Here is a 16,009-nt window from a genome sequence, read left to right as displayed (position 1 = left end):
ACGCGTCGTCCTAGTGTTTTCATCTGACTAATATTTACTGAGTGTGTAGTAATGCTCCAAACACTGTGCTAGGCACTGTGGAAACAACTGGGAGCAAGGACACAGTGTCTTCCTTCCTAAAATTAGGCCCCGTGGGGGAGATACAGAAGCAAACAGATAGGTAAAACACCGAAGGATAAGTGTGGGCATAAGAAAAGGGAACCAGAGTTCTACCTGAGGAGTCAGACTATGTTACCTTGAGGTAATGATGTTGACATCAGATTAAACTTTTTGTCAACCATCCAGATATTTAGAATCACCCAGGTGACTGCTGCAGATTTGCTTGGCCTATTATCCCGGCACTTGGTAGCACTGAGGTGAAAATGTTGGATTCCCATGCCATTTAAGGCCATGCCAGGAAGGTAATGAAATATTTTGTTTCCAAAGTTCTAGAGACTTAATTAAGGAGGAAAGCAACTTTAGTGTTAGTAGTCTGGAAATAAACTCCTTCTCTTGGGCATGTTCCTGTAAATACTTCTGAACTCTTTCATGTGAACGGCCTTCTAATTGCCTCTCAGGGACCTAATCCTGGAGGCTTCGAAATGGTTTCCCTTTGCAACTTTGAAACCTTTGATACTGTGTTCCCTGGCAGGTGTGATTCCACCTCTGTCCCTGACCTTTTCTAATAATTGGACTTTGGGAGTGTTCCTCTCCCCATTTAGTAAAGTTGCTGCTGCTTTTGAGTTACATTTGGAATTAACTTCAGGGCTCTGCTAAATGAAAGGAAAGCATATGTGTTCATATGTGATACTGTTCATTCAGCCCAAGGATTCTTTCATGTCAACAGAAGAAAGAAACTCCTATAACCCCTCAAGTACCTGTCTGCCAGGACACTTACTACTCTGCACCTCACCTTAAAGACAGCTGTGTCAAAATATTACCCCTCATCTCATCACTCAACTGTGAGTTTCTACAAGCAATAACAGTACTTTCGTTGCCCAGAGCCAATGCCTTGTATGTAGGAGATGTTGTTCAATATTTGGCCAAACTCCAAATTTCCAATGTTGCTTTATTGGTTTCTCAGTACTGTTTTATTGTCACATAAAGCCTGCCATAATTCATTCCCAAAGTCAGCCATCGTGCTATCTTACATAGCAATATTGTTTCATTATTTTGACAGGTGCTAAAATTAGCCTCTAAACTTCTTAACTCAGAGTTAATGTTTTCTAAACATTATATTCATCTCCAGTAATTTTCATAACAGCTAACTTCTAGTCTTATGGATCACTTGCTTCTCCTGGAGGAGAAAGGAATGGTATAATCTGTTCTTTAAATTACCATGCTGGACTGCTCATTAGGCTACAGTCGAATCGAGGGCCAACAAGTATAAATAAAGGATTTTAATAATTCCTTATAAGTTTACCAATAATTTATTATTACAGTTATTCCATTTAGTTTCCATGAAAAGCTTTATGTTAACTTGCTTATTGGAAAAAAATCAAATATTCACCATGATTTTCTATGGACTTTATATTGACCATAAGAAACTAAACATACCTGAAATCATAGAGCTAGAAGAGTCCTGAACAATTGTGTAGTGCCACGGGAAAATGCTTGAGTGGGAAAGCAGTTCACATTTTGTATAGCTGACATCATGACTATGAAAATAGCATAGGAACAGGGAAAGAGCCCAAATTCTGTTAATGGTCACAACTAAACAGTGGAATTCTCTGTGGTTTTGTTCAGTTACCTATGGTTTTCTATGGCTTCCATGTTTTCTCTACTGATTGGAGAAAATGTTGATTAGGAACAAAAATTGTCCATAGTGAGATCCATTTGCTTTATAGAAGAGGAACCTAAAGTTCAGCATGTTCTAGCAAAACCAGGACAAGAAATTTGGCCTCAGCACTTTTCGACTAAGTTGTTCTTTGAATTAAGATTTGAGGAAGATGTGGATTTATTTATAATTTCCAAGCTCTATTGAGATATTACTGACCTACCACATGGTCTAAATTTATGGTCTGCAATTTGATGATTTTATACACTTATATACTGAAAAATGATTACCACTATAGCATTAGCTAACATCTCCCTCGTGTCACCTAATTACCATTTCTTTTTTGCAGTGGGAACATTTAAGATCTTACTCTATTATCAACTTTCAAATATATACATAGTATTATTAACCATAATCACCACACTGTACATTAGGTCCCCAGAACATATTCACCTTATGAGTGGAAATTTGTACCCTTTGACCAACATATCCCCATTTCCCCCACCCACCACCTCCTAGTAACCATGGTTCTACTTTCTGGTTCTATGAGTTTAATTTTTTTTAGGTTCCACATATAAGTGAGATCATAAAGTATTTGTCTTTTTCTGTCTATTCCTGTAGAATTTCATGTTTTAATTAATCTAAACTTTGGGTGAAATAAGAATTCTGTGCATTTTAAAAAATGTAGCTGTCAATCTAAATTCAAGCGGGACATGAACAATGAATATGCCTACTTGGTTTCCTCCTTTTAGACAAAGCAGTCATTTGGACTGATCATCTTGCAGGGATCCCTCGTCCTACTCCTGAGTTTCTCCTCTCAGTCATGGCTCTTACCAAGTGCCTGTTGCCGGCAGTGCCTTTGGTCACCCAGGGAGTCTCATCACCTCTGCTGCAAGAGGAGATTAGACTGTTTTGGCAAATGGTTGTCAATGTGTCCGGGTATGAGTTGGATTCACTGAAAGGACCTGAACTTTTACATGATGGGTGCTAATTCCTGCTAATTGCCATCACCTCATAATTAAATTGGCAGAAATGTCACTCCAGGGGCAGGGCATATGAAAACCAGCAGGCTTAAAAGCAGCCTTCTAGAGAACTCTGAGATTGGGGAGTGTCAGATCAACAGGCTGTTTCTAGGCCTCAGTTCTTGGAGGGATTCAGAGGACACAGGGTATCACGGAGGAGTGCTGTTAGAAGCAGGACACAAGACCTGTGTATGCATAAGGAACCACTGTTTGCAGTGACCTGTGCTGGGTACAGGAATAAGCAATGGAATAACATTGGGCTGGGTAGTTCCCAATCAGTATAATGCAAAAAGCAAATGCAAGGTGGTGTGCAGGCTAGAGGACATGATTTCAAGAATAATTAGCATCCCATCTACATCAGCAATTGGCAAACTATAGCATGTGGGTCAAAAGCAGTCCAGTTGCAACAGAGACCTACGGCCTACAAAATCTAAAATATCCTTTACATGACTGATTACAAAAAAAAAGGTAACCAGTCCCTGTTTCAGATCATAAAAGAGAAAGGTTGGAAGAAGTAAACCTGAAAGGAAATCAGGACAAAACAGCAGTTAAGGAGACCCCAACCTATTTCTGAAGCTCAGAAATGGAAGAACTTAACAGAGGAGACAAGGGTGGTGGGGGGAAACTGTGCGCTCGGATTAAAATATACATGGATGAGGATATTTCTATAAAGGTGATTCTGAATCATCTAAAATTGAAGCTGGCAAATTACAGCCCAGCCATCAAACTTGGCCCACTACACGTTCTTTTTAATTGTAGTTTTATTGGAAGACAATAACACCCATTTGTTTATATATTTTCTATGGCTGTAGCATTAGTACAAAAACCTTTAATAACAAGCTAAGACATTTAACTCTTCATTTCTCCTCAAGCCCCCTCCTCTTCTGGTCTTTCCCAAAGGGTAAGCTCTGTGAACCAGCATCGAGGGCTCTTTCTCTCCCTTCTAGGTGTACCTAGTGTTGTTCACCTATTCTAGCCACATTTCCAGTATTATCATTTTTATTGCCAGTAATCTGTAAGAGCAAGTGAGAGAAACTTTATCTTCAAGCAATATTTTGGCCTCATTATTACATGTGATATCCCAAATCATGGGTAACGTAGTAGGGTTGAAATTTTAAGATTTAATTTCTACCCAAATTTCTCCTGACATATTGATTAAGGGATTAATGCTATGTTGCAAGGATGTCTCCAGTGACATGCCAAGGACCCTGTTGTGTTCAACACTTTTATCAAATGACTTTGGTAAAAATCCAGAGGGCAAATGTGCCAATTTTTAGGTGATACAAAAAAAGCAAGAAGTACTTAGGTGAAGTTTTGGATACCAGAATTAGCATTCAAAAGGACCTCAGTGGAAGGGAACTCTGGGCCAAACTGAACAAGATGAAGAACTGGTTAGCAAATGGTAAAGCTGAGCCTTGAGGTTAAAAGAAAACCAGTTGTGCAGTCAGTCACAAGAAGTGATATAATTGTTTTGAGAGTAGTTTCTGTGGAAAAATCAAGGTTTAGGGGCCTTACTTCCTTGCTAAACATACTACTAAAAAAAATAACTGGCCATCCTAGGATCACTTAGTATAAGAATGCTGCCACAGTTTGTAGTTTCTCCATGATGGACACTGGTCAATCCATGATTTCAGAAGGGTTTATGGTTCAAAGGACGACTCTTCAAGAGGACACTGGAAAAAAAAATCAGGAGTAGATCTGGGTTTGTAATTGAAAGGTCTTAGAACAAACTATATCATCTGAATTGAGATAGAAGGACCATGGTTAACTTGGAGAATACATTCTGTGAGGTTGTTATCACTAATGAGTTTCTGCAGTAATCCTAAATCTTACACAGGAATTGAAGAATTTCATGGGACATGAATTAGACTTTCAGTGGTAACACTGAGAAAGTCCAGGACAAACCAGGATGATTGGTCACCCTACACTGAGCTTCGCTACACTTACCTCCTATCCAGCAAGTAGTTATACTTGTTTTTGCCTTAGTCTTATTAGCGCTTGCTGTTCCCTCTCCCGTATTCTCTCTTCCCCTAAATTTTCACATAGTTACTTTGTGTCATTTTGGTCCCCACTCAAACATCACTTTCCTCAAAAGCAAATATCCATGATAACAATCTTGTTCCACTGTTCTTTCATATCATCCTCTTTTACTTTCATCTTAACAGTTATTACTATCTGAATTACTTTATTTGTTACTTGTTGTTTTCTGTCTCATCCCCACAGAATAGAAGTTAAATAAGAAGGGAACTCTTGTCTCTTTTGTTCATTGCTACATCCTCAGCAAATAGAACAGAACTGACACACAGTAAGAAATCAATAAATATGTGTTGAATGGATAAACGAATGAATTATTCTGTATGACCACGAAGCCTCGATTGAATCCTCCCATGTACACACCAAAAAGCTCTGAGGAAAAAATACCCACAAGATAAGTAAAATTCAGTTACCTAGTAAACTTTCAGAGTAGGCCACACAGATCAGTATGCTATAGGGATTGGGTCTAGTAGACTCCGGCTATAAGGCAAGAAAGTTGCTGTCAATTAGGCCTTATGAGATTGCTCGATAAGTATTGTCTACACCCAGAAGAGCTGCGTCTGTGCCACTTGCATGCTCTGTGCTGTGTACTTAACATGAAAAAAGTCTGTTTTCATCTTAAATCTCTTGTGATTATCTGTCTCTGGTCAAACTATCATCAGAGACTTTAAGAAATTTGAAATTAAAAGATTCAGAGAAAATGTATCTATGTCCCCACAGCCAACTTCCCTTTTAGAAACATTGGCCATGGAATTTCTTTCCATTATGGACTCCTAAAGTATATGGTTATTTTCTCCCAAGATTCTGGTCCATTCCATCATAATTAAGTCCATAGCATCATTTCCCCTCAATGCTTCTTTAACCTTCTGAGAAATGAAATTGTCACTAAGGCAAATCCCAAATTTATCAGAGGCTCTGCTTTCAGAGGAATGAGACTTCTGTCAGATGCCTGGACAGCTGAAGCCTTCCATTCCTACTGTAGCTTGCCTCTAATGCCAGTTCTGTAATCTTCATTAGGGAAGCATCAACCATGTCCTCTGTGAAATATTTCATGGATGGCACAGCAATTTCTCCCAATTTGTATGCTCCTGCAAATGTTCTCCATCTTATTCTCCTTCATATTTTGCAGATTTCCATCCAGGTTTAATATGTTTTTTTAATATTTGGGGGTGAGAAAGTCCCTAGAATAGAATCTTGAGGAATGAGTATCTCACATAGGCAGAACCTTACCATCAACCCTCTATGGAAGGAGTGACCCACAAATGCCCAGTAAGAAGTGACTATCTGGCTGAAAGTCCCCTCTCCTGTCGTCTTTCTACAGTCCTGTCAGTCAACACAATATTTTTTTTTTTTACCAAGAAATTGACAAGTACAAATTCAGGGGAAAAAAGATATTCAGGGCCAGATGGCCCCAAACAGTATCATTAAATGCAATATAAAAATACCTGAATGGAAGAATCCATTTAGTCAAAGTGACATCAAAAGCTTTTATTTCAGCATTTTTCAAGACTTTCCTCTGTGCAAGGAAATGCCAGAGAAAACAGAGGCAACTCAGATATGGTCACTAAATCCAGGGGCTTACAAACTCCAAAATGTACACTCAGCCTTACTTCCATGATATGGGGTCTAAATTCTTCGAGTTAAAAAAAAACTAAATAAAAATAAAACTTTACCTAACCTCTGTGATCCCACAATCATACTTGAAAGAGAACTGGATTGACCAACATAGCGTTATCATTTGCAGAACCCGGCAAACGCAAAAGTTATGCAATCATCCTACGTTGTACATCTTGTTCTCCAAAATTCCTCAATATAAATTCTTCATAGCACTACCTGAACATTTAACTTGCTAGCAGAAAAGAAAATAAATTAATGATGAACTGCTCAGAGAGAATGAAGTTTCTCTTTGAGGAAGACTGGCTGTGGTTCCCCAACACCACTATATTCAGTGACCAAAATCACTGCTATATGGAATGGTCACTGAAATTCTCATAAACCAGATTAGGAGGAAAGTGACCATTATTTTAATGAGCTAAATATAGCAGAAACTTCTTCCTCCTTTGCCTTCTCTCTCTATTTGTATTAGACAAGGATACCTCCTAAATCCCAAAAGTGGAAACTATTCTTCAAGACTGAGGTCATGAATTTAAAACCACCACAAGATTATCCAAATTTCCAAGGTTCCTTCTTGCATTTGAATTGTGCCTTCTTTTAACGCTACTTAAATATTTTTGGTCTGTAAGTACACTATACATTTTTGGCAAACACCAATATTTTAAAAAAATATCTAGATGTATTCAGAAAGGACATCTCCTCAATTTATTTTTCTGTGGCTTGGAACAAAGTAACAGAATTTTGGACACTTCAAGAAGAAATTTCATTTTCATATTTGTGCAGGCAAAGAAAAATTGCATGTCATGAACTGGCATGAACTATATTATTATTATGTATGCTAGACAATGAATTTCTTTATTGTTTTTTGGACACCAACCTTTCATGGTAGCCTCATTACAAGACTTCTGTGTGTAAATAAAAGAAAAATACATTTAACAAGTAGAAATAAATGTGCATGATTCACCAGCACAGTTAACTCAAGATTTTCCAGCCTTATAACCACAACTGATAGGAAGATTTATTACCACAGCTGCTTGTATTAAACTTCTTTTCCTCGCAGTTGAAGGAATCAAATTTCTTCTTGGAGATTAGTCATTTGTGGGGGTGTTGCCAACTGCAAAATGCTTCTGTTATGAATGAGGTGCACTTCTCTGTTGCTGTCCTCCAGCCCTAAGTCAGTGAGTAATTTTCATCTTTTTATGTGTCTTTTCCCGCCTACCATCAGGAACAAATTTTAATGACTTACACAGTCAAACTTTCTTTCGTTGTTACTCAAACCTAAAACTTCAGATGGTATTGTTTCTAACAATGTGATAATATCGCAAGTAAAGGTGGGATGAAATGACATTTTGGCACATGTTTACAAGGATGAAATTCAAGCAGAAGGAAAGGTCTACATGGGATGTGAAAGTGGGAACGGAGCTAACGTATCTTATGTAGCTAATAATTGTGCCTGGCACTGTGCTAGGTTCTCTATAGACATAATCTTATCTAATTCTTAGAACAATCCTGCAAGAAACCAGGTGATATTCCCACTAAATATATAAGGAAACTGACTTTCTCAAGATTGTGCAGCTTATTAGTGGCTGAACCACAATTTAGGCTTAGATTCCACTGACTCCCTCACTTTCTTTCTGTATTTTGACATTCTGCTTTTTGGGTATGAAGAATTACCCAATTATATGCAGCACTAATACAACAATACGATATGGAGAGATTTGATTCTGTGTCTAAATAAGAAAATCCTACAGCCAAAATAGATTTCAATGGGTCATCTGTTTCACTCCCTACTGAAATCTCACAAAACTGACAAGGCTCTGTCTTTTCCTTCCTTCCTCCCTCCCTCCCTCTCTCAGTTCCTTTCTTTCTTTCTTTTTCTTTCTTTCTTTCTTTCTTTCTTTCTTTCTTTCTTTCTTTCTTTCTTTCACACTTCTGGAAACATGCATTCCAAAATTTGACTTATCTCTCTTCAAAATTTCCAGTAACGATTGTCTTCATAAAATCCTTTTATCTAATACAATCTTCCCATCACCCTTTAAGCTCTTGTTTGTATTATACGGAGATGGTAGTATCTGAACATAGTAAGCTTCTGTCATTGAAGATATATGTCAGAACAATTGAACAAAGAGTGATGTTTTAGTAAATCCACAAGTTGCTTCATTTATTTCATGTCATTTTGGCTGGTGTTGTTTTTCCATTGACTTGAGTGATTTCTTTAGCTACATATACACTTTCTAATTTACCATCCATATGTGGTTTTAATATGACATGTAAGAAGCAAAAAAAAAAGAGTTGAAAAGCAAATAAGCATTTCAAGCATTCACAATTATATCATTGAGCTTAAAGTTAAAAATTATTTGTTAATCAGTGAGCCAACTTAAATAGAGCTGTCTATAAATGTGCATTTTTGGTGGGGAGATGTAGATACTTGCCTCTTTTTTTTGGTCAAGAATAAAGTCAGTCATCTAGCTATGACCCTTTATGAGAGAAATAATTCTGTTTAACTCAATGTTAATGACGGTCTTACTTGATCAAGTGTAAGTACCTCTAATGGGGATCTAACACAGTCCAAACAACTTAACCTCACAAGGTTCCATAAGATAGGAAAACGAAGAGAACCTGTATTTTCATCATTGGATACTTGAGCAGCTGAGTCTAACTCAGTAAAACAAATGACACATAACAATTAATCTGAAGTCTAGAGCATGAACTCTAACAGGCTACTGAGATGCTATTCCTCTTATTTCCTAATATAGGTTACATTACATTTTCACTTTCCCAGTACTTGAGATGACTAAATGGGCAGTCTAAAGACAGACAATGCCTCTGAGGTGACTGAATTCATCCTCGTTAAATTTTTCCAATAACCTCAAACCCAGGCTCCCTTGTTGGGACTGCTGTTTTTCTACCTGGTCACAATGTTTGGGAATAACTTTATTGTTGTAGTGTGATGGGATTCTCAACTTCATATCCCCATGTATTTTTTTCCTCAGTAATTTATCCTTCCTTGATATCTGTTACTCCACCAGCTGGGAACCATATGTCTTGGCCCAATGCTTCAGGGACTTCCCCATTATTTTCTATACCAGCTGTTATGCCCAGATGACCACATCCCTCTTTCCAGGGATGACAGAATGTCTCTTCCATGCTGTCATGGTTTATGACAGGTTTGTTGCAATCTCCAATCCCCTGCATTACACCACCATTATGAATAATGAAGTTTGCGTACAGTTGGCCTTGGGAACCTGGGCAAGTGCATTCTTAGTAGCAGTCTTACCATTCATTGCAATTCCTGTTTGTTATTATGGACAGAATGCCATCAGCCATTTTACCTGTGAGATCCAGGCCCCGCTGAAGCTCATCTGCTCAGACACTCCTGTCAGTCTGATTCTGGGTCTGGTTATCAGTGTGTTCATATTGACCTTGCCTTTCACTATCATCCTTATTTCCTACTTCCACATTGTGGTTATTGTGCTGAGGATCCATTCTGTAGAGGCCAGCCTCAAATCTTTCTTCACCTGTGGACCTTATCTAACTGTGGTCAACATATTTAATGGTATAGCCATCTACATGTACCTGAAACCTCAAAGAAATCTCAGGAAGAGGACAAATTCGTCTCAATATTTTTTTAAAAATTTTTTTAACATTTATTTTTGAGACAGAGAGAGACAGAGCATGAACGGGGGAGGGTCAGAGAGAGGGAGACACAGAATCTGAAACAGGCTCCAGGCTCTGAGCTGTCAGCACAGAGCCCGACGCGGGGCTCGAACTCAGGGACCGCGACTTCTCAATATTTTATGGAGCAGTTAGTCCCATGTTAATTCCCCTCACTTACACCCTAAGAAACAAGGGTGTAAGAGGTACACTGAGGAAGTTAGCCAAAGGAAATGAAAAATCCTAATGGCTCTCTTTAAATCTCTTCAATGTGCAGGAAAAACAATGAGAACTCAGTCTGTAAAATTTCAATTTTTTTTTTTAAAACAAACAACAGGGGCAACTGGGTGGCTCAGTTGGTTGAGCGTCCAACTTCGGCTCAGGTCATGATCTCGCAGTCCATGAGTTCGAACCCCGCATCGGGCTCTGTGCTGACAGCTCAGAGCCTGGAGCCTGCTCCGGATTCTGCATCTCCTTCTCTCTCTGCCCCTCCCCCACTCGCGTTGTGTGTGTGTGTCTCTCTCTCCCTCCCTCTCTCTTTCATTCAAACATAAATAAAGATCAAAAAAAATGTTTAAACAAACAACAATAAAAATCTTACTGAACATTCTACTAGGTCCCTACTAGGCACACTCATTAACAAGTTTACCATAAATGGTAACATTTTGTCAAGTCACATTGTGACCTAAAGCCATGAATGTGCCCAAAATAGCTCAGAGAGAGAATAATAGTAAGAGATAGGTAAAGGTGGATGCTACAGCTGTAGTAGTCTATCAGGGACAGGTTCTTTTCTGAGGTATAAAGAGCCAGTTTTTTGTGACCAACCATCTTTGTACTTGCCACACAAGGATAAAATTCATATATAGCACACTGATTATACAACCATTGTATATTTTATAGGCGTCTACCCCAATTTGAACCTAATGGACAAATAATCCCTTAATTCCCACATTTAGGTGATAACTTCTCATAGCAAGAAGTATCTTTTGTATGTATAAAGCACTTTATCGCTTAAAAAGTGTTTTTAGGGTTCCGGAAGATGGCGGCGTAGGAGGACGCGGGGCTCACAGCGCGTCCTGCCGATCACTTAGATTCCACCTACACCTGCCTAAAGAACCCAGAAAACCGCCAGAGGATTAGCAGAAGGGAGTCTCCGGAGTCAAGCGCAGACGAGAGGCCCACGGAAGAGGGTAGGAAGGGCGGCGAGGCGGTGCGCGCTCCACGGACTGGCGGGAGGGAGCCGGGGCGGAGGGGCGGCTCGCCGGCCAAGCGGAGCCCCCGAGTCTGGCTGGCAAAAGCGGAGGGGCCGGACAGACTGTGTTCCCACAGCAAGCGCGACTTAGCGTCTGGGAGGTCATAAGTTAACAGCTCTGCTCGGAAAGCGGGAAGGCTGGAGGACAAAGGGAGGGAGAGCTGCTGAGCCCCCGGACGGCAGAGCTCAGCTTGGCGGGGAACAAAGGCGCCAGCGCCATCTCCCCCGCCCATCCCCCAGCCAAAATCCCAAAGGGAACCGGTTCCTGCCAGGGAACTTGCTCGCTCCGCGCAAACACCCAACTCTGTGCTTCTGCGGAGCCAAACCTCCGGCAGCGGATCTGACTCCCTCCCGCTGCCACAGGGCTCCTCCTGAAGTGGATCACCTAAGGAGAAGCGAGCTAAGCCTGCCCCTCCAGCCCCCGTGCACCTTGCCTACCCACCCCAGCTAATACGCCAGATCCCCAGCAACACAAGCCTGGCAGTGTGCAAGTAGCCCAGACGGACACGCCACCCCACAGTGAATCCCGCCCCTAGGAGAGGGGAAGAGAAGGCACACACCAGTCTGACTGTGGCCCCAGCGGTGGGCTGGGGGCAGACATCAGGTCGGACTGCGGCCCCGCCCACCAACTCCAGTTATACACCACAGCACAGGGGAAGTGCCCTGCAGGTCCTCACCACTCCAGGGACTTTCCAAAATGACCAAACGGAAGAATTCCCCTCAGAAGAATCTCCAGGAAATAACAACAGCTAATGAACTGATCAAAAAGGATTTAAATAATATAACAGAAAGTGAATTTAGAATAATAGTCATAAAATTAATCGCTGGGCTTGAAAACAGTATACAGGACAGCAGAGAATCTCTTGCCACAAAGATCGAGGGACTAAGGAACAGTCACGAGGAGTTGAAAAACGCTTTAAACGAATTGCAAAACAAAATGGAATCCACGATGGCTCGGCTTGAAGAGGCAGAGGAGAGAATAGGTGAACTAGAAGATAAAGTTATGGAGAAAGAGGAAGCTGAAAGAAAGAGAGATAAAAAAATCTAGGAGTATGAGGGGAAAATTAGAGAACTAAGTGATACACTAAAAAAAAATAATATACGCATAATTGGTATCCCAGAGGAGGAAGAGAGAGGGAAGGGTGCTGAAGGGGTACTTGAACAAATTATAGCTGAGAACTTCCCTGAACTGGGGAAGGAAAAAGGCATTGAAATCCAAGAGGCACAGAGAACTCCCTTCAGACGTAACTTGAATCGATCTTATGCACGACATATCATAGTGAAACTGGCAAAATACAAGGATAAAGAGAAAATTCTGAAAGCAGCAAGGGATAAACGTGCCCTCACATATAAAGGGAGACCTATAAGACTCGTGACTGATCTCTCCTTTGAAACTTGGCAGGCCAGAAAGGCTTGGCACGATATCTACAGTGTGCTAAACAGAAAAAATATGCAGCCGAGAATCCTTTATCCAGCAAGTCTGTCATTTAGAATAGAAGGAGAGATAAAGGTCTTCCCAAACAAACAAAAACTGAAGGAATTTGTCACCACGAAACCAGCCCTACAAGAGATCCTAAGGGGGATCCTGTGAGACAAAGTACCAGAGACATCACTACAAGCATAAAACATACAGACATCACAATGACTCTAAACTCATATCTTTCTATAATAACACTGAATGTAAATGGATTAAATGCGCCAACTAAAAGACATAGGGTATCAGAATGGATAAAAAAACAAGACCCATCTATTTGCTGTCTACAAGAGACTCATTTTAGATCTGAGGACACCTTTAGATTGAGAGTGAGGGGATGGAGAACTATTTATCATGCTCCTGGAAGCCAAAAGAAAGCTGGAGTAGCCATACTTATATCAGACAAACTAGACTTTAAATTAAAGGCTGTAACAAGAGATGAAGAAGGGCATTATATAATAATCACAGGGTCTATCCACCAGGAAGAGCTAACTATTATAAATGTCTATGCGCCAAATACCCGAGCCCCCAGATATATAAAACAATTACTCATAAACATAAGCAACCTTATTGATAAGAATGTGGTCATTGCAGGGGACTTTAACACCCCACTTACAGAAATGGATAGATCATCTAGACACACAGTCAATAAAGAAACAAGGGCCCTGAATGATACATTGGATCAGATGGACTTGACAGATATATTTAGAACTCTGCATCCCAAAGCAACAGAATATACTTTCTTCTCGAGTGCACATGGAACATTCTCCAAGATAGATCATATACTGGGTCACAAAACAGCCCTTCATAAGTTTACAAGAATTGAAATTATACCATGCATACTTTCAGACCACAATGCTATGAAGCTTGAAATCAACCACAGGAAAAAGTCTGGAAAACCTCCAAAAGCATGGAGGTTAAAGAACACCCTACTAACGAATGAGTGGGTCAACCAGGCAATTAGAGAAGAAATTAAAATATATATGGAAACAAACAAAAATGAAAATACAACAATCCAAACGCTCTGGGATGCAGCGAAGGCAGTCCTGAGAGGAAAATACATTGCAATCCAGGCCTATCTCAAGAAACAAGAAAAATCCCAAATACAAAATCTAACAGCACACCTAAAGGAAATAGAAGCAGAACAGCAAAGGCAGCCTAAACCCAGCAGAAGAAGAGAAATCATAAAGATCAGAGCAGAAATAAACAATATAGAATCTAAAAAAACTGTAGAGCAGATCAACGAAACCAAGAGTTGGTTTTTTGAAAAAATAAACAAAATTGACAAACCTCTAGCCAGGCTTCTCAAAAAGAAAAGGGAGATGACCCAAATAGATAAAATCATGAATGAAAATGGAATGATTACAACCAATCCCTCAGAGATACAAACAATTATCAGGGAATACTATGAAAAATTATATGCCAGCAAAGTGGACAACCTGGAAGAAATGGACAAATTTCTAAAGACCCACACTCTTCCAAAACTCAATCAGGAGGAAATAGAAAGCTTGAACAGACCCATAACCAGCGAAGAAATTGAATCGGTTATCAAAAATCTCCCAACAAATAAGAGTCCAGGACCAGATGGCTTCCCAGGGGAGTTCTACCAGACGTTTAAAGCAGAGATAATACCTATCCTTCTCAAGCTATTCCAAGAAATAGAAAGGGAAGGAAAACTTCCAGACTCATTCTATGAAGCCAGTATTACTTTGATTCCTAAACCAGACAGAGACCCAGTAAAAAAAGAGAACTACAGGCCAATATCCCTGATGAATATGGATGCAAAAATTCTTAATAAGATACTAGCAAATCGAATTCAACAGCATATAAAAAGAATTATTCACCATGATCAAGTGGGATTCATTCCTGGGATGCAGGGCTGGTTCAACATTCGCAAATCGATCAACGTGATACATCACATTAACAAAAAAAAAGAGAAGAACCATATGATCCTGTCAATCGATGCAGAAAAGGCCTTTGACAAAATCCAGCACCCTTTCTTAATAAAAACCCTTGAGAAAGTCGGGATAGAAGGAACATACTTAAAGATCATAAAGGCCATTTATGAAAAGCCCACAGCTAACATCATCCTCAACGGGGAAAAACTGAGAGCTTTTTCCCTGAGATCAGGAACACGACAGGGATGCCCACTGTCACCGCTGTTGTTTAATATAGTGCTGGAAGTTCTAGCATCAGCAATCAGACAACAAAAGGAAATCAAAGGCATCAAAATTGGCAAAGATGAAGTCAAGCTTTCGCTTTTTGCAGATGACATGATATTATACATGGAAAATCCGATAGACTCCACCAAAAGTCTGCTAGAACTGATACATGAATTCAGCAAAGTTGCAGGATACAAAATCAATGTGCAGAAATCAGTTGCATTCTTATACACTAACAATGAAGCAACAGAAAGACAAATGAAGAAACTGATCCCATTCACAATTGCACCAAGTAGCATAAAATACCTAGGAATAAATCTAACCAAAGATGTAAAAGATCTGTATGCTGAAAACTATAGAAAGCTTATGCAGGTAATTGAAGAAGATATAAAGAAATGGAAAGACATTCCCTGCTCATGGATTGGAAGAATAAATATTGTCAAAATGTCAATACTACCCAAAGCTATCTACACATTCAATGCAATCCCAATCAAAATTGCACCAGCATTCTTCTCGAAACTAGAACAAGCAATCCTAAAATTCATATGGAACCACAAAAGGCCCCGAATAGCCAAAGTAATTTTGAAGAAGAAGACCAAAGCAGGAGGCATCACAATCCCAGACTTTAGCCTCTATTACAAAGCAGTCATCATCAAGACAGCATGGTATTGGCATAAAAACAGACACATAGACCAATGGAATAGAATAGAAACCCCAGAACTAGACCCACAAACGTATGGCCAACTCATCTTTGACAAAGCAGGAAAGAACATCCAATGGAAAAAAGACAGTCTCTTTAACAAATGGTGCTGGGAGAACTGGACAGCAACATGCAGAAGGTTGAAACTAGACCACTTTCTCACACCATTCACAAAAATAAACTCCAAATGGATAAAGGACCTGAATGTGAGACAGGAAACCATCAAAACCTTAGAGGAGAAAGCAGGAAAAGACCTCTCTGACCTCAGCCGTAGCAATCTCTTACTCGGCACATCCCCAAAGGCAAGGGAATTAAAAGCAAAAGTGAATTACTGGGACCTT

At 39.8% G+C, this 16,009-nt stretch overlaps 1 protein-coding gene across 1 annotated transcript; it reads left to right on the top strand.

The window, feature by feature from the left end:
• Positions 1-390: 390 nt before the first annotated feature.
• Positions 391-10,083, top strand: LOC145713696 (olfactory receptor 13H1-like). The gene is made up of 4 exons (XM_081792593.1): positions 391-401; positions 558-631; positions 2,509-2,695; positions 9,420-10,083. The coding sequence occupies exons 1-4, from the start codon at positions 391-393 to the stop codon at positions 10,081-10,083; spliced, it is 936 nt and encodes a 311-aa protein (XP_081648719.1).
• Positions 10,084-16,009: the final 5,926 nt, after the last annotated feature.

This window comes from Panthera onca, chromosome X, assembly GCF_046562875.1.
Source record: "Panthera onca isolate mPanOnc1 chromosome X, mPanOnc1 haplotype 2, whole genome shotgun sequence".
Lineage (NCBI taxonomy): Eukaryota > Metazoa > Chordata > Mammalia > Carnivora > Felidae > Panthera > Panthera onca.
This window is presented reverse-complemented; position numbering and strand designations above follow the sequence as displayed.